The following is a 24,808-nucleotide window of genomic DNA, read 5'->3' as shown; positions in this document are numbered from 1 at the left end:
AACATCCAAAATAAATATTCGATGGTCTCAGGCCATGGAAGAGCTCAAAAAGGATTTTGAAAATCAAGTAAGAGAGGTGGAGGAAAAATTGGGAAGAGAAATGAGACAGATGCAAAAAAATCATGAAAAGAGGGTCAACAACTTGCTAAAGGAGACTCAAAAAAATCCTGAAGAAAATAACCCCTTTAAAAATAGGCTAACTCAACTGACAAAAGAGGTTCAAAAAGCCAATGAGGAGAAGAATGCTTTAAAAAGTAGAAATAGCCAAATGGAAAAGGAGGTTCAAAAGCTCACTGAAGAAAATAGTTCTTTCAAAATTAGAATGGAACAGATGGAGGTTAATGACTTTATGAGAAACCAAGAAATCACAAAACAAAATCAAAAGAGTGAGAAAATCAAAGATAATGTGAAATATCTCATTGGAAAAACAACTGACCTGGAAAATAGATCCAGGAGAGACAATTTAAACATTATGGGACTACCTGAAAGCCCTGACCAAAAAAAGAGCCTAGACATGAAATTATCAAGGAAAACTGCCCTGAAATTCTAGAACCAAGGGGAAAAAATAAATATTGAAAGAATCCACCCATCATCTCCTGAAAGAGATCCAAAAAGAGAAACTCCTAGGAACATTATGGCCAAATTCCAGAGTTCCCTGGTCAAGGAGAAAATATTGCAAACAGCTAGAAAGAAACAATTCAAGTATTGTGGAAATACAATCAGGATAACACAAGATCTAGCAGCTTCAACATTAAGGGATTGAAGGGTGTGGAATATGATGTTCCAGAAGTCAAAGGAACTAGGACTAAAACCAAGAATCACCTACCCAGCAAAACTGAATATAATACTTCAGGGGAAAAAATGGTCTTTCAATGAAATAGAGGACTTTGAAGCATTCTTGATGAAAAGACCAGAGCTGAAAAGAAATTTTCAAACACAAAAATCAAGAGAAGCATGAAAAGGTAAACAGCAAAGAGAAGTCATAAGGGACTTACTAAAGTTGAACTGTTTACATTCCTACATGGAAAGACAATATTTGTAATTCTTGAAACTTTTTTCAGTATCTGGGTAGTTGGTGGGATTACACACACACACACACACACACACACACACACACACACACACAGAGAGACAGAGAGACATAGAGCACAGGGTGAGTTGAATAGAATGGGATCATATCTAAAAAAATGAAATTAAGGGGTGAGAGAGGAATATGTTGGGAGGAGAAAGGGAGAAATGGAATGGGACAAATTCTCATAAAAGAGGCAAGTAAAAGACTTTTCAGTGGAGGGAAAAAGGGGGGAGGTGAGAGAGAAAATATGAAATTTACTCTCATCACATTCGACTCAAGGAAGGAATAAAATGTACACTCATTTTGGTATGAAAATCTATCTTATAACACAGGAAAGTGGGGGAGAAGGGGATAAGCAGGGTTGGGGGGATGATGGAAGGGAGAGCAATGGGAGGAGGGAGCAATTAGAAGTCAACACTCTTGGGGAGGGCCAAGGTCAAAAGAGGGAATAGAAGACATGGGGGGCAGGATAGGATGGAGGGAAATACAGTTAGTCTTACACAACATGACTATTATGGAAGTCATTTGCAAAACTACACATATATGGCCTATATTGAATTGCTTGCCTTCCCAATGGGGATGGGTGGGGAGGGAGGGAGAGAAGTTGGAACTCAAAGTTTTAGGAACAACTGTTGAGTATTGTTCTTGCATATGACTGGGAAATAAGAAATACAAGTAATGGGGTATAGAAATTTATCTTGCCCTACAGGACAAAAGAGAAGATGGGGATAAGGGATGGGAGAGATGTTAGAAGGGAGGGCTGATTGGTGATAGGAGTAATTAGAATGTTTGGAGTTTTGGGGTGGGGGAGGGGAGAGATGGGGAGAAAATTTGGAACTCAAAATTTTGTGGAAATGAATGTTGAAAACTTAAATTAAAAAAAAAATTTTAAAAAGAGAATCTGTCAAACAAAATCAAAAGAATGAAAAAAATAGAAGAAAATGTTAAATACCTCACTGGAAAGACAACTGACTGGGAAATAGCTCCAGGAGAGATAATTTAAGAATTATTGGACTACATGAAAGCCATGTTCAAAAAAAGAGAGCCTGGACAGCATCTTTCAATAAGTTATCAAGGACAACTGCCCTGATGTCCTAGAACCAGAGGGTAACATAGTCATTGAAAGAATCCACTGATTACCTCCTGAATGAGTTCCCAAAAGGAAAAATCCAAGGAATATGGTAGTCAAATTCCAGAACTATCGGATTAAAGGAGAAAATACTGCAAGCAGCCATTAAAAAAAAATTCAAATATCAAGGAGCCACACTCAGAATTACACAGGACTTAGCAGCTTCTATATTAAAGGATCAGAGGACTTGAAATATGATAGTCTGGAAGGCAAAGGGGCTTGGATTACAACCAAGAATCAACTACTTAGCAAAACTGAGTGTAATCTTTCAGGGGAAAAGATGGAAACTCAATGAAATAAGGGAGTTTCAAACTTTCCTTATGAAAAGACTAGAGCTGAGCAAAAAATTTGATCTTCAAATACAAGACTCGAGAGAAGCATAAAAATGTAAACAAGAAGAAAAAACACATGATGTTCAATAAGGTTAAACTGTTTACATTCCCACAGGGGAAGATGATAATTGTAATTTTTAAGAACCGTATTTCTATTGGAGCAGTTAGAAATATACTTAGATGGAGGGTGTGGGTATAAGGTGACTTTGATGTGATGATAAAAAAAATTAAGGGGTGAAAAAATGATTGCATTGGGAGAAGAGGAAAGGGGGAGGCAGAATGGGGTAAATTATATCTCATGAAAAGACATGTTACAGTAGAGGGAAAGATGGGAAGGGGTGAGCATTATTTGAATCTTATTCTCATTGTATTTGGCTCAAAGAGGGAATAACATACACACTCAGTTGGGTACAGAATTTTAACTTACCCTACAGGAAAGTAGAAGGGGAAAGGGGAAAGAAAAAGAAGGGAGAGGGGCTGATAAAAGGGAGAATAGAAAAAGGGAAAAGGGAAAGAAAATGAGGGCTGATAGAAGGGAGGACAGATTGAGGGAGGTGGTGGTCAGAAGCCAAAACAGAGAAAGAAAACTAAAGACCAATTTCCTTAATGAATATTGATGCAAAAATTTTAAATAAAATATCAGCAAAGAGATTACAGCAATTTATACCTAGGATAATATACCATGACTAGGTGGGATTTATACCAGGAATATAAGGCTGATTCAATATTGAAAAAAAGTATTAGCATAATTGACCATAACAAAACCAACAGAAATCATATGATTATCTCAATAGATGGAGAAAAAGCTTCCAATAAAATGTAGCACCCATTTCTATTAAAACCACCAGAGAGTAAGAAATAAATGGAGCTTTCCTTAAAATGGTGAGTAGAATCTATCTGAAAAATCAACAATTATTATCTGTTATGAGGATAAGCTAGAAGCATTTCCAATAAGATCATTAGTGAAACAAGGGTGCCCATTATCACCACTGTTACTCAATGTTGTACTAGAAATGTTAGTTTCAGCAATAAGAGAAGAAAGAGAAATGGAAGGAATTAGATTTGACAAAATATCACTCTTTGTAGATGATATGATGTTACAGTATTTAAAAAACCACTTGAAAAAACTACTTGAAATGAAGAATAACTTTAGCAAAGTTTCAGGATACAAAATAAATCAACACAAATCATCAGCAAAAGATAGATAGATAGATAGATCCAGAAGCAAAAGATAGAAAGAGAAATTCCATTTAAAATAACTGTAGACAATTTAACTATTTTGGAGTCTGCCTGCCAAGACAAACCCAGGAACTATATGAACACAATTACAAAACACTTTTTGCACACAGAGGGTCAGATCTATTGCTTCCTTTACACCTTTCTCCTGAATTTTCTTTCAGCCAGAAGTGATCTCCCTCTAATGTCTCTTAACATCCTGCTCACATGACCCTTATACATTTATCATATTCTGCTTTGCTTTGTTGCTATTTACTTTGGTTCTTAGATTATAAGCTTCTTGAGGGCGGAGTTCCTGCTTTATTTACCTCTGGGTAGGAACCCAAACTAAACAAATCTCAATTTCCTTTATTGTAAAGCTTTCTATGCAAGACAAGGTAATGCAGTGGATAGAGTGACAGGCCTGGAGTCAGGGAGACCTGAATTCACATTTCATTCTTAGTAGCTGTATGACCGTGAGGAGAACACACAGCTGCCTCTCTGAGCCTGAGTAGCCTCACATAGGAGTAAGTAGGTGGCACAGTGGATAGAATGCTGGACCTGGAGTCAGGAAGACTCATCTTCCTGAGTTCAAATCTGTTCTCAGACACTTACTGGTTGTGTGATCCTGGGCAAGTCACTTAAACCTTGTTTGCCTCAGTTTCCTCATCTGTCAAATGAGCTGGAGAAGGAAATGACAAACTATTTTGGTATCTTTGCCAAGAAAACCCCAAATGAAGTCATGAAGAGTCAGATATGACCGAAAAACAACAAATACAAGAGAACTGCCTTATATGAGAAGTAACATAATATTGTGATTTTGGTACATCAGCAACTATGTCTTCTGGAAAAAAGATAGGACTACTTTATACTGACTTGTCTATAGTAAATAGTATTATTTAAATGAATAATTGTTTTTTTCATTTTCACATACTGTGCCAAGCCCTGGGAACACAAACACAAAAAGGAGCCAGTAGTTGTTTTCCAGAAGTTTGCATTTTAATGGGGGCAGACAACACATAAAGGCGAAAGGTAGAAAGAAAAGACAGTTTTTGTCTACTAAGAAGTGACTAGAATGGTGAATGGAGCATTGGGTTACTGACCATCTCTTGGGGCTAGGAGTCATGTTAATGTTATTTTGATTACTGAGTCAAGAGCATAGAATAGAAAGTGGATGGGGACTTAAGGGTGTGGTGACAGAGCTGAGGGTTGCAGGTGATAGGAAACATCTGGTCTGGAGCCTGCTCCTTAGAGTAGCCTAGGTCGCTTTGCGCTCCCTGAGTCACACACTGATCAGCTTAGCCCTGGGGTGGGAGTTCCAAAGCAGGGTGGATCAATGCCTACAATGAATTGAGGGCATAGGGTAAAGCTTCAGTGTATTTCCTTGGTTGTAGTGTTGACTTCCTTATAGCGAGGATGACTGAAAATAGGGCTATGGTGTACAAATTCTCAGTGAGCCAGTGACATGGATCCTCTTCCCTACACTCTGTCTTGATGACTTTATCCCAGAGATCCAACTACCATCTCTGCACAGAAGTCTCCTAACTCTACATGTCTTATCTCACTCTTCAGTTCTTTTTTTTTTTTGGAGGCAGTCAGGGTTAAGTGATTTTTCCAGGGTCACACAGCTATTAAGTGTCTGAGACTGGATTTGAACTCAGATCCTCCTGAGTCCAGGGCCCGTGCTCTGTCCACTGAACCTCCTGCCCCTCTCTTTAGTTCTAACCCTATAATTGCTGGCTGGATATCTCTACCTAGATGCTCCATAGAAATCTCAAACTCAACGTGTCCAAAATATAATTTGTCATCTTTCCCTGTCAAATCCATCTTCTTCCAAACTTCCATATTATTGTCAAGAGTATCTCCATCTACCCAGTCACTTAGGACTACAACTTATGTGTCATCCTCAGCTCCTCACTTTGGCTCATCTCACATATTCAATCTGTTGCCATTATCTTTTCTAACTTCATAAAAGCACTTGTCTATGTACCCTTTTTTCTACTCATCCAGTGATATAGTTCAGGTCCACATCACTTCTCCTTTGGATTATAACAATGGCCTTTTGACTGATTTTCCTGCTTCAGGAATCCCCAGTAGGTAGCTCCAGAGAGAATACTGGACCTGAAGTCAGAAAGACCAGAGTTCAAATCCAGCCTTAGACACTGCTTAGCTATGTTGCCCTGGGCATGTTAGTTAACTTCTGTTTGCCTCCATTTCCTCAACTTTAAAATGAGTTAATACTAGCCCCTACCTCACAGGGGTGTTGTGAGGATAAAATTACTTACTATTTTTAAGGCTCTTTGCAAATCTTAAAGTGATACATAAATGTTATCATCACCATTTTCCTGCTCCAGTCCACCACCAAGCTGCTGAAGTGATTTTCCTAAAGCACAGGTCAGCCCCTCTACTCAATATAACTCCATTGGTTCCTGATTTCCTCTAGCATAAATGTGAACCACCCTGTTTGTCATTTGAAGTTCACAACATGGCCCCTTCTTTTCTTTCCAGCCTTACACATTACTCCTTTTCTCATACTCTACCATCTAGTTATTTTGGTCTGCTTGTATTGGGCAGATGGGTGACACAGTGGATTGAGCCTTGGTCCTGGAGTCAGGAGGGCCTGAGTTCAAATCTGACCTCAAACATTTACTATAGCTATGTGACCCTGGGCAAGTCATTTAACCCTGTTTGTCTCAGTTTCTTCATCTATAAAATGAGCTGGAAAAGGAAATAGCAAACCATTCTAGTATCTTCATGAAGAAAACCCCCAATGGGGTTATGAAGAGTAAGACAACAGCAATGTGCGATTATAAGAATGTGATATTCCATCTCTCCCACCTTCTCCATGCCTGAAATATTGTCTCTTCCCCTTAGCCTTTTATGTTTCTCTGGTGTCCTTTAAGACAGCTCAGAGTCCCCCATCTGTAAGAGGCTTTCACTAGATTTCACCTTGTCTTTCCACTAGAATCTACCGTCCTTGAGGGCAGGGACTATTTTATCCTTTCTCTGTATCTCTATTTTTCCCACATCTCCTCCAACACTTGTCATTTTCCTTTTCTGTCCTATGAGCCAATCTAAGAGGTATGAGGTAGTACTTCAGAATTGTTTTAATCTGCATTTTTCCAATCAGTAGTGATTTAGAGCATTTTTTCATATGGCTATAGATAGCTTTAATTTCTTCATCTGAAAACTGTTCATATCTCTGGATCATTTATCAATTGGGGAACGACTTATATTCTTATAAATTTGACTCAGTTCTCTGTATATTTGAGAAATGAGGCCTTTATCAGAGAAGCTTGCTTTAGAATTTTTTTCATGTATGATGCTAATTGTATCTCCCTCCCTTTATTCTATTCTCTTTTTCCTTTCACCCTGTCCTTCCTCAAAAGTGTTGTGCTTCTGACTACTACCTTCCCCAGTCTGCCCTCCCTTCTATCACTCCCCCTTTTCTTATCCCCTTCCCTTCTACTTTCCTGTAGGGTAAGATAGATTTCTATACTCAATTGAGTGTTGCAGCAGCAAAAGACTCTGACATACACAGGAGGACCTGCTGTACAGGTTCTTAGATCTGATTTTCTAAAAGGAAAGCAACTTTTGAGGGGTCACCAATCTTCTTTAATCAAGCACATATATCATTCACTTAGTTCAGGGGAAAAAGTCAGCACCCTGAACTTCAGAGAAAATACAAACAGAGAAATAAAGATCAACAGACAGATCCAACTGTCTCACCATACATACAAAGTTACCAGAGAGAGAAACACCAACATCTTGGTTTTTAAAGGGGGGGATGGGAGTTGCTCCTTAGCAGCTGTCCAGAGTCTTATCTGGCCAAACAAACACTTCCAACGAGTAAGTTCCAAAGTAAAACCTCACCTCAGAGTATTTATACACTTTTCAGAGCCAGAGGGCATCACAGCCCTTGAGAACCAATGCCTCATTAGAAATTAATATAAGGTATGGGCCTTCTAACAACAAAAAAAATCTCCCCTAATCAAGCTTCCCTTAATGGGCAGGCCCATTAATGGGTAAGGAAGATCTTTAACTCTCATTAGCATTACAAATGTGTATGTTATTCCCTCTTTGAGCTAAATTTGATGGGAGTAAAGTTCACTTACTCTCCTTCACCACTCTCCTCTTCCCCTCTACTATAAAAGTTCTCTCGCCTCTTTTATGTGAGATAATTTGCCCCATTCTACCTTTATTTTTTTTTTTAACATATCATCCCTTCATATTCAACTTTCATCTGTCCCCTGTCTATACATATTCCTTCTAATTGCCCTAAGAATGAAAAAGTTCTTACGAGTTACAAGTATCATCTTCCCATGTAGGAATGTAAACAGTTTGATAAGTCTCTTACGATTTTCTTTTCCTGTTTACCCTTTTAGGCTTCTCTTGAGTCTTGTATTTGAAAGTCTAATTTTTTATTCAGCTCTGGTCTTTCCATCAAGAATGCTTTAAAGTCCTCTATTTCATTTAATGTTTAATTTTTTTCCCCTGAAGAATTATATTCAGTTTTGCTGGGTAGGTGATTCTTGGTTGTAAACCTTGCTCCTTTGACCTTCAGAATATCAGATTCCAAGCCTCTAATCCTTTAATGTAGAAGCTGCTAAATCTTGTGATATCTTGAATGTGGTTCCTTGATATTTGAATTGTTTCTTTCTGGCTGCTTGCAGTATTTTCTCCTTGACCTGGGAGTTTGGTAATTTGGCTACAATATTCCTGGTAGTTTTCATTTTGGGATCTCTTTCAGGAAGTGATTGATGGAGTCTTTCAATTTCTATTTTGCCCTCTGGTTCTAGAATACCAGGGCAGTTTTCCTTGATAATTTCTTGAAAGATGCTGTCTAGACTATCTTTTTGATCATGACTTTCAGGTAGACCGATAATTTTAAAATGATCTCTTCTGGATCTATCTTCCAGATCAGTTGTTTTTCCAATGAGATATTTCACAATGTCTTCCATTTTTTCATTCTTTTGGTTTTGTTTTATTGTTTCCATAAAGTCATTAGCTGCCATTTGTTTAATTCTAATTTTTAAGGAATTCTTTTCTTCAGTGAACTTTTGTACTTCCTTTTCCATTTGGCCAATTCTACTTTTTAAGGAGTTTTTTTTCTTCAGTGAATTTTTATGCCTTTTTTTCACCTGGCCAATTCCACATTTTTAAGCCACTCTTTGGCTTTTATTTTTTTTAAACCTCTTTTACCACTTGGCCTACTCTGTTTTTTAAGGTGTTATTTTCTTCAGGGTTTTTTTTTGTGTGTGTGTGTGTCTCCTTTACCAAACTGTTGACTTGTTTTTCATGATTTTCTTGTATCCCTTTCATTTCTCTTCCCAATTTTTCCTCTACTTATCTTGCTTGATTTTCAAAATCCTCTTAGAGTTTTTCCATGGCCTGAGCCCAATTCACATTTTTCTTGGTGGTTTTGGATGTAGGAGCTTTGACTTTATTATCTTCTTCTGAATGTATGTCTGATCTTCCTCATCACCATAGTAACTTTCTATGGTCAGAATCTTTTTCTGTTGTTGGCTCATATTCCCAGCCTATTACTTGACTTTTAAATCTTTGTTAAAGTAGGTCTCTGCTTCCACGGTGAAGGGCACACTGTCCCAAGCTTCAGGGGTTTTATGCAGCTGTTTTCAGAGACACTTCTAGAGATCTCTGTTTTTAGTTCTTCCAAGGTGGTATGATCTAAAGAGAGGTGTTTACCACTCTCCTGGCCTGGGTTCTGGTCTCTGAGTGCCCACAAACACTCTTTTTTGTCCTGGAACTGTGTTGAGGGCTCTTCTCCACTGTAGCCACATGCTCTTATGTGCTAGTACTCCTACTTGTCCTGAGACTGCCACCTAGGACTGTGGCCCAGATCTGTTTATGGGCAAAGCAACAGAGTCCTGCCCCCAGTGCCAACAAAGAGTAATTTCCTTCTGACCAGTTGTTCAACACTCTTACCAAGTATGGGTGGAGAACTAAGAAAGCAGCTGCTGCCACTACAGATTCAGTGGCTTCCATGGCCTGTTCCTGGTTTGCTTTGCCCAGTCTGTGCTGGACTGTGTTTCCCTCTTACCCAAGTATGACAGACCTTTCCTACTGACCTTCTAAGTTGTCTTTGGCTATTAAATGATTTCACCTTGTTCTTTTGTGGGTTCTACTTCTCCAGGAATTACAAAATTATTTAAAGATGTTCAGAGGGGCTTGGGGGAGCACTCAGGTGAGTCGCTACCTTTTCTCTGCCATCTTGGCTTCGCCTCCTCTCTTTTTGTATGTCTAATGCTTAGCATGGTGTCTGACACTTAGCAAGTGCTTAAAAAATGCTGCTAAATTTATATTTCTAAAGTGCAGTCCTGACCATATTACTCCCTTTCATGAGAAACTTTATACTAGCTTCCTATTACTTATAGGATAAAACACAAACTCCTCTATCTGGAATTTAAAGCCTTTTACAATCTGGCTCCAACTATCTTTCCAGGTTGATTACATATTATTACTACTCATACATTTTGTGCCCAGGCCAAAATGGTACACCTGCTGTTGCTTATACAACAAAGAAAGAACTGATAAATAGAAGAATGCACAGAATGATTTTACATATATTTACATATTTGTGTATAATGGTAGCCATCTCCAGGGGGGAAGGAGAGGGAAGAAAAAAAACCTTACACTATAACTTTATTATATAATTAAAAGGTATAGCAAGTGGTATATAACAGATGTGCAGTTTCATGTTCATCTTTTAAAAATAACATAAATTTTAAAAAAATACCTTGTATTTACTTACCTGAATATAAATTTCTTGACAGTAGGGACTGTTTCACTCGTTGTAATTAAATAAATCCCCAGTGCCTAGCACAGTGCCTGGCACACAGTAGGTACTTAAAAAATACTTATTGATTGACAGAGCTGTGACCATGTTGTATTGTCACAGTAGAAGGCAAGCTTGTTGAGGAGGAAATTCTTACCTTTGTATCTGTATCCTCAGTGCCTAGCAGAGTCTAGCACACAGTAAATAACTTAGTAAATGATTGATTAATTTGTGACTGAAGCAAGTAAGCCTCTGAAGATTCTAATTTTAAATAAACACTACCATACAGGAGAAAGGTTAACATTATATGGTGTCACCTGGCACTATGTTCAGAAAAAAAATTCAGTCTTGATAGTTCACATGAGTATCATATCTATGCAAATCATTTTAAAACGATTTGCTAGTGAGGGGGAAAAAAACCCCCATCAACCCTAGAGAACAAAAACTGGGAGTTTCAGTTCTCTGAGGAAGGCTGAGCAAACCAATGTCTAACAAAAAAGAACTAAGATGCAAGAAAAGAAACAGTGGAATGTTTATGTCATGCTGGTAGAGAAGAGAAGGCATATTCTGTTCCCAAGTTATCCCGTAGGTGGAGAAAAGAGGGGGGAAGCACAGTCAGTGAATGAACAGATCAACAATGTCTACTAAGGAACAAAAGGAAATTTTCTGAGGGAGGGAGGCCTAAAAATAGCTCCATCAACTCACTAATTTCCCGACAAGTCTGTCATGCTGATTCTCTGTGTGCCCTCAAGGCAACTCCATTTGAATATTTTTTTTTTTCAAAGAAAAGCTTCACAGAACCAGCAAAATTCAAAGGCTACATTTCCAGCAAACAAACTAAAGCTCCAAACAGACAAGAATTAGTAGTTAGCCACTACTGGTATGTGACCCCTAACAAAACCACAGCAACAACAAAATCCATAGATGGGAAAGAGGCAGCAGAGGCAGAGGCCCCTCTGCATAATGGAGCCCACTCGACACTGGGAAATCTGAGGCAGAGAGAGGCAGCCTTCTCTGTGGGGACAAGGTGGCCTCTGCATTATTCACTGTTCTGGTACTGGGGTGAATTCAGTTTGCCAGCTCTCTGACTCATCTCTACACTCCTTAAATCCTTCATATAGTTCTCAACATGCAAAAACTTAGTCGACAGTGCTAACAAGCATTCCAGAGATACTAGAGTATTTTAAAAATAGATTCAGTGTCCCACAAAATAAATAGAGTAATCCACTGAATCACCACCCAGGCAGGTGGCAACCCAAAAAGTCACCAGGTCTCATTGCTGCAGGAAATATTCTGACACGAAATGCCTGGAAAACAATGCAAGCACGAACTCTAGTCTTGAGAGGAGAAAGATTTCCTGAAAGCCAGATTTTTCTCCATTATTCTTTTCAGACAATAGAATGGCTAAAATTTGCCTCATTAAGAGCTCTCATGCTCCAGCAAAACCTGCAACAGATGAGATTAACTTGCGGACTCATACATTAAGAGCGGGCCAAAGTAAACTCTGTATGAACTAAACGACTGAAAACTCTCAACTACAGCTTGGTTGTATTTAAACAACAAAGTCACCGGGCTTGTCCTCTTAATTAAGAAACGCGTTTTTAGTATTCCCACCGAAGGGTTGTTTTCATAAGCCAGAACCCCAAGAGAGATGAAGGAGACTGTTGAAATCAATGATAGTACTTTATTTGTAAAGAGGACTTGTCTCATGAGACTTGACCTTGGTTGTTCTGGTTATCCACACTATCGATTCCTAAAGCCAAGTTCCTCCGCCTCCTGACCTGAAAAATCTATAGTCAAATTCAAAGAATATAGAGAAGTCGTCCAAGGGAATAAATTCAGCCACAGAGAAGGGACAGCTGCAACGCACAAAGAGAAAGTTGAAACACCACTGGCTCTCTTCTCAGGTGATCTGCATCCTATCAATCACTGGAAGTGATAACAGTAGTAAGAAGAGTATGAATCACACTTTTAGTCAGAATTTTATGTTACTTATTAACTGCCCTTCTCACAGGATGGTTGGGAGGGAAGCATTTTGTAACCCTTCGAGAGCTATGTAAAGGAAAATTATTATTGTTATCTACACAACATCCCTGCAATTCAAGTAGGTCGGTTAGTTTTATCATTTCTACTTTGCAGATGTATAAAACAACACATACCCCTATGCCTGGGGTCAGGGGCAAAAGGAAACGGGAATGCTGGAGACTTAATTCTAGGCCAGTTCTCTCTTTCCCAGCTACTTAGTCACAGAGTGCTTCCTTATTGACAAAGTGCTTTTCATTTCTGTCTCCTCCTTAACAGGTCAGTTTCAAATAATGAGGTATTTTAAAAAACTGACCTGTATTAGACCCAGTTCATTAGCCTGACATCCAAATGATAGCAAAGAGCAAAAGAGGGAATATTTTTAGTCTACCAGAAGAAGGCTAGGCTGCCTGTGGTTGAGGTGGGTTCCTTCCTGGGTCTCTCTTGTCTGCCACAATCCAGACTGGAAAAACCCTGACCAAATTTTCTTCCTAATATGTTCATTTTCCTTCATTTTAATTTATTTTTAATTTTTATTTTCAGTTCCAAATACTCTCCCTTCCTCCATCCCTCACCTATTTCATTGAGAAGGCAAGAAATAAGATACTCATTATACATATGAAGTCATGCAAAACAAACATTCTTATTTTTAATACTCATTCTGTCTTTTCTGTTCTTGCTTCAAAAAGAGAAATTCTAATAGACAATTGTGAAATGTTTTAAAGTTTGCAACATGCTTTTTCACATATTATCCCAAACTGAACCTTCCAATAATCCCTTGAGATAGGTATTACATATATTAAAATACTCATTTAACAATGGGGAAGCTAAAGCTTCGGCAGGTTAAGCACACTGGAAACCGTCACACGGCAAATGAGTTTCTGCAGCAGGATTTGAACTCAAGTCTTTTGGACTTTACATGTGGCCCTTAACCCACTACATCAAGGTGTTTCTCATTAGCAGACAGTCTTTTCTCTTTTAAACTGATTCTATTCGTGAAAGGTCTCCACTGCAGACATATATTGTGTGAGGATTCACCAAGTACAGTCCCAACCACAAGATCAAAGCATCGTCAACGTAGGGAATAAGCAAAAGAAAGGCAATATAACTGCTAAAGCCTGGCTAGAATACAGTTGTGTGTGAAAAGAATGGGGGTGGTGGCTACCCCCAAACTAAGATTTTAAAAATGGTAGCCTGAGCAGGAAATACAATCACCAAAATATTAAAAAAAAAAACAAAATCATAGACCCTAGGGTAAAAACCAGAGTATTTGTAATTCCAGGGTATGTCACCCTCTAGATATTAACATTTTCCAGTTTACTTTGGTGCAGTTTTACAAATGCCATACATTTATCCTAAAAAAAAAAAAAAAGGTGTTTTATACAATTCAATTCAATAAAAAGAATCAATCAATAAGCATTTTAAAATGTGTAGTAGATGCTAGGCTTTGTACTGAGTGCTGAGGATATAAAGACAAGTGAAACAGTCCCTGCCCTCAAGCAGCTTATATTTTAATGCGGAAAAGAACATGTACATAAATATGTACAGAATACAAAGAAAATGGATACAGGTTGTTTGGGGAGGAACAACACCAGAATTTGGGGGAAATGGAAAAGGCATAATAGAGAAGGTAGGTAAACTGTATTTTGAAGCAAGTCAGAGGTAGAGGCAAGGAAGGAGGGCATTCCAGGCATGGGGGGGACAGAGATCAGAAAGGCAAGGAGAGGGGAGATGGCGCTGTTTTGTGTGAGGTATAGCAAACAGGCCAGTACCGTAATGGTGGGACCAGAGAGGGCAAGGAGGGGAGAAATGTGTAAAAAGACTGTAAAAGGAGGAAGGAGCCAGGCTTTAAAGAGCTTTAAATGTCATACAAAGGATTTTATATTTGATCCTGGAGGTTAATACGGTGTTGACTGATGAGGAGGGTGACATGGTCAGACCTACACTTCAAGTAAAATCACTTTTGCAGCTCTGTCAAGTATGAATTGGAGTCGGGAGAGACTTGAGGCAAGAAGACCAAATAGGAGGCTATTGTAAGAGGTGATGATGGCAAGATCTAGGTGACAAGAGGTGGCTGAAGTGAACACATATGACACATTTACTAGTCAACATATTTATTAAGTGCCAACTTAAAGTAATGCATTGAGCATGTAAAAGTAGAAAAACAATATCCTTAAGGAGCTTACAATCTAACTGGGAGATTGCGGGGGTAGGTACATAAATAAGCATAAGGTAAAAAAGAACAGGACAGCTACAAGGCACAGTGGATGGAGCTCGCTCCCACCCTGGAATCTGAAAGACTTGAGTTCAAATCTAGCCTCAGACACTTACTTGCTATGTGATCCCGGGCAACTCACTTAACCCCATTTGCCTCAGTTTCCTTGTCTGTAAAATGAGCTGAAGAAGGAAATGGCAAACCACTCCAGGATCTGCCAAGAAAACCCCAAATAGGGTCACAAAAAGTTGGATAAAACTGAAAAACTACTAAGCACACAAACAAGGATAATTAAAAGAACATTTTAACATCCCTTCCTCTACAGGAAGCCCTTTTAGATCCCCTTTAATTTTAGTGCCCTCCTTCTGTTGAATGTTTCCAATTTATCCTGTCCGTAGCTATTTACATGTTGTCTCTCCCATTAGATTGTGAACTTCTTGAGGGCAGGAGCTGTCTTTTGCCCTTCTTTGTATCCTCAGTGCTTATCACAGGGCTTGGCATGTGTTAGGTGATTAATAAACCCTTATGACTGACATAGTTTTTCACACTTTTCAAAGGGCTGATTATCTAGCTATGAGACGCTGACCAAACACTGAACCAGTGTTGCCACATGTCTGAAAACTGGCCTACCCTGCCAACACAATAAACATTCCCAAGACAAATCCAACAGGCTAAAATCTACACACAGCTATAGATGCCTCATACACTGAACCACCATCTCTCAAGCTAATCTGCTGAATGTGTGTTGCAAGCTATTTATTCACTCAGTCTTTCCCAGACAGACAAGACAGGCTATTCCTGTATGTAAAAATGATACCAAAGCAATACTGTGTTGTTTAAGGAAGAAAAAAAGGGCTCTGAAATTGTTATTCCATCCTCTCCTATCAATAACTCAGGAAAACAAATCCACTAAACACTGGCTCCAAATATTGCTCTTTAAACGTATTTTAATGCCCTGACAGAGCATGGGAGTACTTGAAAAGATGAAGAGCCAAGCAAATAAGAAGTTATAAATAGTTTTTCAGAGATAATCCTATATGAAGTTTGACCAATCAAGGTAATGTATTAAAGCCTGCAGGGTGTGACACATTTGTGTGCATTAATGCACACATTAACAGTGTGCACACTGTTGGATATGTTCTTCTACTGTAAAAGGGAGATTAAAACCTGGTAAATATGTTGTGCTCATCTGTGCTGATGACGGAGGAGCAGATCATATATGAAATCACACAGTACTAAGTGTGTAGTTTTTTAAAAAAATGTTTCTATTGACATCTTATCCATCACTCGCCTTTCCCACTCTGTATATCCCTCCTCTTACCCTCTTAAAGAAAGCCATCCTTTATAATAAAGAAGAAAAAAAGTTCTGCAAAACAATGAAAAAGTTTGACTTTAAATGCAGGAAAGAACATAATTTTCAATATTGAAGCTGTTGGTCTTTTGGTAGTAGCAAAAACCTAGAATCTAAGGAGGATGCCCTAAAGAAATCAGGAAGTAGGAATAGAATGGAATGCTATTTTGCCATAAGAAATGATGAAAAAAATACTTTCAGAGGAAACTGGGAAGATCCCTATGAATTGACACAGAATAGAGTGAGCAGAACAAGTAAATCAGTTTATACAGTGACAACATTATAGAGACAAAACAGCTTTGAAAGACTTTAGGACTCTCATCATAACAATGATAAACTAAGAATTCAGAGGATGAAGATGAAATATACCACATTCCTCCTGCAAGAAAGGAAATAGACTGAAAATGCAGAATGACACATATATTTTTGGACATGGCCTACATGGGAATTTGTTTTGCTGGACTCCACGTGGTTGCTATGGGAGTTGTGATTTTTACTTTTTTTGTGGTGGTGGTGTTCAGTTGTGGGGGCAGTGGAAGGGAAGAATGATAAATGCTTGTGAGCATAAAAAAAGATTTCTAAAAAGAAAAGCTAAAAAATAGCTAGCCCAAGGACGAAATTAATCTAACAAACCAAGGAAACATAAAGAAGTATAGAAAGATGACAGTAGACTTTATTGGTTCCATGAGGTGGTCAAGGCAAAAAGTAGTAAAATGCAGATAGCTGGGACAGTGGAAAGAGTGTTGGACATGGAATCAGGAAGACTTGAGTTCAAATACTGCCTCAGACACTTAGTAGCTATGCAACTCTGGGTAAATTACTTCACCTTTCTCAGTGTCAGTTTTTATCTACAAAATGGGGAAAATAATCTGCATCTGTCTCCCAGGGTTGCAGTGAAGATCAAATGAAATAATATGTAAAAAACCCTTGAAGTGCTATATAAATGCTAACTATAATTATTACTGTTATTAATTGTGTGTGTGTGTGTGTGTGTGTGTGTGTGTGTGCGCATGAAACCAATGAAACTCCTTGAAAAATGCTTTATTTCAGTGAAGGAAACCAAGATGCTAAAATATCTTTTGCATGAATTCTCCAAACCATGAGAATGCACCCAAGTCAGAAACCAATATGCTTGCTTCCCCTAAGGTTAACCCACTACTTCTGCAGAATCAGAGACTTAATAGGACCCCAGCAACAGTCTACAGCTCAAAACCAAGAAGCCAGATCTTGAATTCTTAACCTCCCCAATCAGCATACATATAATTTTGTAGTATAAAACTACAAAATACAAAAGGCAGAGGCTATTAGCTCTTTCCTTCTTGAATAGACAGTCTGTCCACTGTTTGTAGAACCTGAGCTGTTTATGGGTGGTTACCTGGAACCTGCCAAGACACACTGAACCATTCCTTTTCTCTTTGCTAAAAATCTGTACCTCTATAATTCTTGATTTTCACTCCCCTCATCTTCAGAAAACAACTCTTTTTTTCTTTTCTGAGCTCCCAAGAAAGTCTCAAATGCTATAGTTCTTGAACCCCTTATACCTATGAGAGTCCTCATGAGGTCTGTGTCTTTTGGAAACCAGGGTAGGATTTTTCATATGTGTCTTGTGTTTTTGCTGCCTGGGATGCTACTGACTCTGTCTTCCTTCAGACTGCTTTTTGAACTTTCTAAAACATTTATTTTAGAAAAAAATAAAACATTCGTACCATCTGTAGAAAAAGTAAAACCTCTTTTTAAAAATAAAAGATAGCATCTCCAGGAAATAAATGATACAAAACTGAAGCTGGTAAACAAAAGGCTAATAAGAACAAGAAACAGATCAAATCTCAGGTAATCTGTGCAGTTTACACCAAGATCTTACAGAGAAGAATAGAAATGAAAAGCCAGTATACAGCACCCAACCTGCCTTGAACCATAAAATTTGCTCTTTCCATAAACTGAGCTTTCTTAGGCTTATGTGTCAATGGATTATGCCTCTAAATTAGGATGTCATAATAAGAAGACACACAAGCAAAAGGTTATGTAACTTTGTCCTAAGATCTCTGATCAATACAGGGACCAACTGTTATTCCAATCAATATGCAGACTGAGATACACTTTTATGCACCTTTGGCCAAAGTAGAGATTTGTTTTTGGTCAGTTCTACATTTTTTTTTAACAAAACAAGACGAATTTTGTTTTTCTTTCTTGATGGGAATATATGGAAGGAGGTGAGAGTGGGCAAAAAGCTTATTGAATGGGAAAAAAGAGAAAAGAAACAAAAGATTATGTAGAATAATGGCAAAACCTTTGAACAGGTTTAGTTCTTGTTAAAAAAAAAAGAGATTTAAGGTGACAAAACATGACACCCAGTCAAAAGAAGAAAAAACCCCAGTAGATCTGTAACAAAGCAGTGGCAACAATGGGATTTTGGGAATGAAAGATTTCAAAAGGCCACTTACCTGTGCACATATCTGATGCATGACGTGACCAAACTCGTGGAAATAGGTCCTCACCTCATCATGCCTCAGCAGGGAGGGACGGCCTGCAACAGGCTGGGAGAAATTTACTACCAGGGCAGCCACAGACATCATTCGGCTACCATCAGGTAGGAGACAGCCTGGCTGGAGGCCGAAGCAGGCCGCATGGCCATACTTTCCTTCCCTGAGTTAAAGAGACATAGAAACAGGTTAGAAGACATATATTAAGTTCCTATGATGTGCAGTTTGAGAACTCTTACAAACAATAGTCAGTCATTATAGCATGCCAAGGAAGATGGGGGTAGAAAAATAAGGATGTGGTCTGTTGTAAGCATTACCAGAAGGTTTTTACTATATTTCATTCACCCGGTGGAAAACAAGGTAGCTTGGGATTTTTGTGAAAGTGGGTTTTTTGAAATAATATTTTATTTTTCCAATGACATGTAAAGACAATTTTTAACATTCATTTACAAAATTTTTGAGTTCTAAATTTCCTCCTTCCTTCTCTCTCCTCTCTCCCCTTCCCTAGAAAGGCAAGAATTTTAAATAGGTTATATATGTGTAATCATGTAAAACATATTTCCATATTAGTCATGCTGTGAAAGAAAAGGGAAAAAAAAACCATGAAAAAAATAAAGTGAAAACAGTATGCTTTCATCTGTATTTGGGTTATAAAAGTGTTATAAACACTGTCTTGAAATTATATTATCAAGACTCACTTTATTGGGGAATATGACTTTTAGAGTGAAAATTATCCCTACCCTAATACATCTGGCCACCCAAATTATTTTAATAATATCCTTCTTGTCATTTCTGAGGACAGCACCAATTCAGCTTTTGTAATAAGCCAGAGAAGTTAAAGTCAGTTTGAAGTCAAAGGTAGTTTTCATTTTATAGAAATGGATGCTTCCTCTCTTAGGCCCGTAATCAATTCTATATTAGACTACAAACAATTCGATTCTTCTTCTGTTCAAAAAGGGAAGAATTCATACTACCAAAAGTAGTCAATTTATAAATGGGACTGTCTTGTCTGAAACAGAATACTCTACCTTGGCCTGGGAAGCAGCACCCAAAACGGTATAAACTCATCTCTCCTTAGAGAGAAGTATCAAGGATGGTAACTTCAAAGCTGCAGGTCATCTAACGAGGGCCGTAGGGTTGGCTTTGAGTTCCTTTCCCTCAGATGACTAAAAACACTCAGGTTTATGTTTTTTTCTTCTTGTCTTTGTTTTGTCTCTTCCATTCTTTAGTGTCTCCCATCACTTTCTGGTTCTTGCCTACTGAAGCTGCTACAGTTAACAAGGAGTTGGTCTGTCTTGAAACTATTCTGGGTAGTTCTTATTGAGACAACTGAACAAAAGAAACTAAGAAGGGGCTATTTATCTAGATTCTAGCTTAAAAAGTTATCCTTATGAAGAGAACAGGCAAAGTGGCTGAAAGTTTATAGCCTATAGAATACCCACACTAATATTAATCATCAAAATTTCTCCATTTCCACAAAAGATAATTAGTCAAAGCTAAGGCCAGAATTCATAAAAGCGGCAGTAAAGGCCTATTCTCTGAGTATCCAATTCATTTCAGTTCAATTCGACAAACTGATAAGGTGTAAAAGGTATGTAAAGCATGATGCTGGCTCCTAGGGAGATAAAGAGAGAAAAAAGAAAACCAGTTCCTGGCTTCAAGGAGTCCAAGCCTACTAAGAGGGATATGCCATGCCTACGGACAGTTATGATGTCTGTGACTAATGCAATGGAGATCTTTAGCTAAAAGAATCTAAGAATACTTGAAGAAGGATAGCTCACTTTCAACAAGGGATGCCTATCAGGGCAGATTTCATAGAGCGAAGTACCAAAGCTTGGTCTTAAAGGAAGAAGAGCATTTAAATGGGAAAAGAGTGCTTTCTATACATAGGCAATGGCCTATGTGAAGACACATGGAGGTGGGTTAGTACGGGATGAGATCTGAGAACAGCTGGTAGACTAGTCTGTCTGAAACATAGACAGGGTGAAGGGGAGTAGTGTGAAATAAAGGTAGGTTGGAGCCAGATTGCAGAGAACCTTAACTGCTAGGTTAAAGAGTTATACTGAGTGCATCTTGGCAGACATATAGGAGGGTGAGGGAGACTTGCTGGGAAAAATTATCACTCCTGAGCCTGGATAGAGACCTGAGAAAGAATTCTGAAAGCTATCACTATGGCCCACAAGTTCTCTGACACCTCTCATTTTAAATAAGCATTTGGAATGGTTTTATTTTAAGCAACAGAATTGCATAGAACAGCTATAGCTCACATTAGCCACACTGGTTGAACCATAACAATACTGATATGATCACCTGGGTGCCACTAAATGGGCCAAATAGCCACGCATCCTCCTATCCAGCAACTATGGGAAGTCACCTAGTGTGAGTAGATGAACAATTTTTGCCAATTAGTGACCTGGGGATACTTTTATTTTTTCTTTTATTATAGCAAAACTGAGGACTGAAACTGACCTACTATGGGTTTCCCAGACATTTTCAGAGAATGGAAAAGAGATTCAGAAGAACAGATCAGATTTCATGTCTGGTGCTATGCAGCAATTCATGCTGAAGAACCATGCTGAGAGGATTAATTTCAGAATGGAGACTAGGGGACGCTCAACAATGTGAATTTAAAAATAACCAAAGACAAAGGATATGATTGAACTGCTATCAACAGAAGTCTAAGAGAGTGAAGAGAGATTTACAGAATTTACCTTGGGTATAGGTCCAAGTAAAACTGTCCTAATACTTCTCCTGTAGTTTTATCTTTCACCATATAGAGAGTAACATTTTCATTCCAGACATGTGCATCAGTCACTTGCTCAAATGAAAGACCCAGCACCTCCTGGCAGATGTTCAGGAGGCCTTCAGTGACCACTTCCATTGGGAAGTATTCCTTGAGCTTCTCTTGGCTGATGGAGTACTTGAGTTCTTCTGCCTGAGTCATGTAGTAATGCAAATCCCATGCATTGATTTTCCCATCGTATTCAAACCCCTTTTCTTCACATTCCTTTCTCTTCAAATTCAGGATGAATTCTCTCTCTTCTTCACCCAAAGGTTTTAGTTTCTGGCTTAAGTCATCTGTAATGGCAATGAAGACAGTTAGTATTTTGGTTTTTCTCAGGGTGAGGATTTATCCCTTCATTCAACAAGAATTTATTAAACATTATTACATGCCAGCACCATGCTAGAGGATATAGGATATGTATTTCTGGTACTTTTTGAACACAATGTCCTCTTTAAAAACAAAAGTTTTTTGGGGGGGGTGTTTTTTGTCCACATCATAGCCATTTATGGAAAAAACTCCTCTTCTTCCTCCCTCCAGATTGAATCCTACCACATAACAAGGAAGAATAATTAACCAAAAACTGACTACATCTGACAATGTATTTTAATAATATTCTACCTTGTAACTCCTTGATGTGGGAGGTGTTATATTTTATCACTGGTTCTCAGGAGTGATCACTTTTTAAAAAAACTCCCTTTTTAGTGATAAAAAAAATTATATTGTTGTAGTCATTGTGTCTAGTGTTCCTTTGGTTCTGCTTATCTCACTCTGCATCAGTTCATACGAAACCTCCTCTGCTTCTCTGGATTCCTTATATTAGTCATTTCTTATCAGGCAACAATACGTTACATTAATATGTCATCATATATGGTTCAATCACTCCAAAACTGATGAGCATTCACCTTGTTTTTGGTCCTTTGCAACAATAATGCTGCTATAAATAGTAATATTTTAGATCATTTTTTCTGTCAGTCTTCCTTGGGGAATATGTTCAGTTGCTAGGCCAAAGGGTATTGACAGTTTAGTCACTTTTCTTGCATGATTTCAGATTGATATTCCTAACTACTGGATCAATTCACTGCCCTACCAGCAGTGTGGTATATGCCTGTTTTCCCAAGCCCCTCCAACATCAATTGCTTCTGATTTCTTTTGGGGGGTGGGGTGGGCAGCATCATCTTTGTTTTAACTTTCCATTTCTCTTACTAATGGTCATATTTGATGCATGCTTTCAAGTGGTAGTTTATATCTTCAAATTCTCTTGAAAATTGTTTATATCCTTTGGCCACTTATCTATTGAGGGAACAAAGCTTCTTCCTGTATGGAGACTACGTTAGTAAACATTTGCTAGATGAATTCACTGTAGGGTTTTTAAGGGCAACACTAATTTCCTCTCCCACAAAGTTTCTGTGGCTTTTCTACCCATGGTACATTTTGTACCAAAAAACCCCTAAGTATGTGATATCCTTTTTCTCACATGGGCAGTTTGGCTAGAATTGATTCAGAGGAAATTTCATCTTTCTAATGTCATGACTCTGGGAACCAGAACCAAATTCACAGACAAGTTTTTCTCCTGGAGAAGGTTCATATCTCTCATGAAACTTGAGGGAGGAAATATATAAGTATAATCTGAATTGTGTGGCTGATCTTGTCTACAAAAAATACAACCTATTAGGCAGGTGGAGTTGGGCTGTATGCTATCTTTATGAGGAGCATAGCAATCATATTCTGTAAATGTTTGTCCCCTGAACCAGGGTCACTTAAGTGATTAATATACTGTGACAAAACGCCCACTTTTATGAGTTTGTATTTTATTTGGTAAATTACTAAGCTGTTGTTTTATGTGTTCTGTGTTATTGAATCAAGAAAAGATGTGCTTGACTCTGTAAGTGGTGTATAATTTAGAATGCACTGCCACATTGTGAGATGCAAAGGAGCAACCTGAGAGAAGGTGGGAGAAGCAAGAGGAATCGTAAGGTGAGGATGGGGGTGGGAAGAAGAGAAGTAGGTGTGGGAGATGGAGGGGAGGGGGTAGGAGATGAAAGGAAGGGGAAATGGGGGATGGGGGGGAAGGTAGGACAGGGGTTTAGAGAAAGAAAGCAGTTCTAACTGAGCCTGTGAGAGAAACACGTCAGCAGCACAATCAGAGTGGATGTAAATTTATCCTGAGACGGGATGAATAGGAAGGAAGATGACAGAGGGGAGGACCTGTAGGGATAGAAATTCCTTTCACCAGTGTAAATTGACAATTAACCTGTAACTTAAGGCCTTAGAGAATTGCCTCGTATGCTGGGTTGCCCATGATCACCTAGCTCATAAATGTGTCTGAGATAGGACATCAACCCAGGTCTTCCTGACTCTGAGGCTACTCTCTACTACTCTATTCTGCTTTTTAACGTGAGTATACTAATTGCTTTAGATGGAAGACACTGCTAAACTAATTCAGTTCCTGAAAGTATAACTAATACTGATGAAAGTATTTTAATTGAAGGGAGATGGAAAGTCTGAGACAGGCCTCAAGGAAAATATAGCAATTTCAGCAAGAATAAGAGCAATTCTTGGCTGCAGCCTAATTTTAAAAGAAAAAGAATCTCTTTACCCTTAAGTTGCTACTGTTTAGTTATTCAGTTGTGTCTAGCTCTTCATGACCCCAAGGACCACAGCACACTAGGACCTTCTATTCTCTACTATCTCCCAAGTCTGTCCAAGCTCATGTTCTTTGCTTCTATGACACTCTATCCACCCCATCCTCTGCTGTTCCCTTTTCCTTTTGCCTTTAATCTTTTCCAACATCAAGATTTTTCCTAATGAGTCCTATCTTCTCATTATGTGGCCAAAATATTTAAGCTTCAGTTTCAATGTGTTTGTCCTTCCTTGCTGAAGAAGGCCATACCATCAGAGAAATGACATGACTTGCACTTGACTTTGTTTTGAGTGAAGGAGGGCTGTGCAGGTCACCAGCCTCACTTCTCTTCCAGAGCCATCTGAATCCACTGACCAGGTATTCATCAGGATGACTGGCGACAGCCCAGGATGAGGCAATTGGGGTTAAGTGACTATTTGTCCTTCAAATGAATAGTCAGAATTAATTTCGTTAAGTATTGATTTGATATTCTTGCTGTCCAAGGAGCTCTCAAAAGTCTTCTCTTAAATTTAAAGTATTTAAATCTTAAAAAAGAAATCACAGGATCATAAATCTGCGGCTGTCATCCTAGTTCAATTCTACAGATGAGGAAATTAAGACCCCAAGGGGTTAAATTACTTACTCAAGGTCATACAGTGAAGAAGTAGCAGATTCAGGATTTAAACCTGCTAGCATATATATTTTGACCAGGGGTGCCAAAAATGGCAATTTAAGAGTGGTAGAAACAATACACCAAAAATTCAAAAGTAAATGTTACAAAATTATAAAGA

The 24,808-nt window shown here is 38.4% G+C and overlaps 1 protein-coding gene across 1 annotated transcript in view; it reads right to left on the bottom strand.

The window, feature by feature from the left end:
* NLN (neurolysin) overlaps window positions 1–24,808 on the bottom strand; it is a 130,644-nt gene that overhangs the window by 26,309 nt on the left and 79,527 nt on the right. Inside the window, 2 exon segments of the mRNA XM_072605081.1 lie at window positions 18,574–18,775; window positions 21,324–21,690. Coding sequence (XP_072461182.1) covers window positions 18,574–18,775; window positions 21,324–21,690 — 569 coding nt within the window.

The sequence above is a fragment of the Notamacropus eugenii genome, chromosome 4, assembly GCF_028372415.1.
Source record: "Notamacropus eugenii isolate mMacEug1 chromosome 4, mMacEug1.pri_v2, whole genome shotgun sequence".
Lineage (NCBI taxonomy): Eukaryota > Metazoa > Chordata > Mammalia > Diprotodontia > Macropodidae > Notamacropus > Notamacropus eugenii.
The sequence above is the reverse complement of the archived record's forward strand: the minus strand, read 5'-3'. Positions and strand labels throughout refer to the sequence as shown.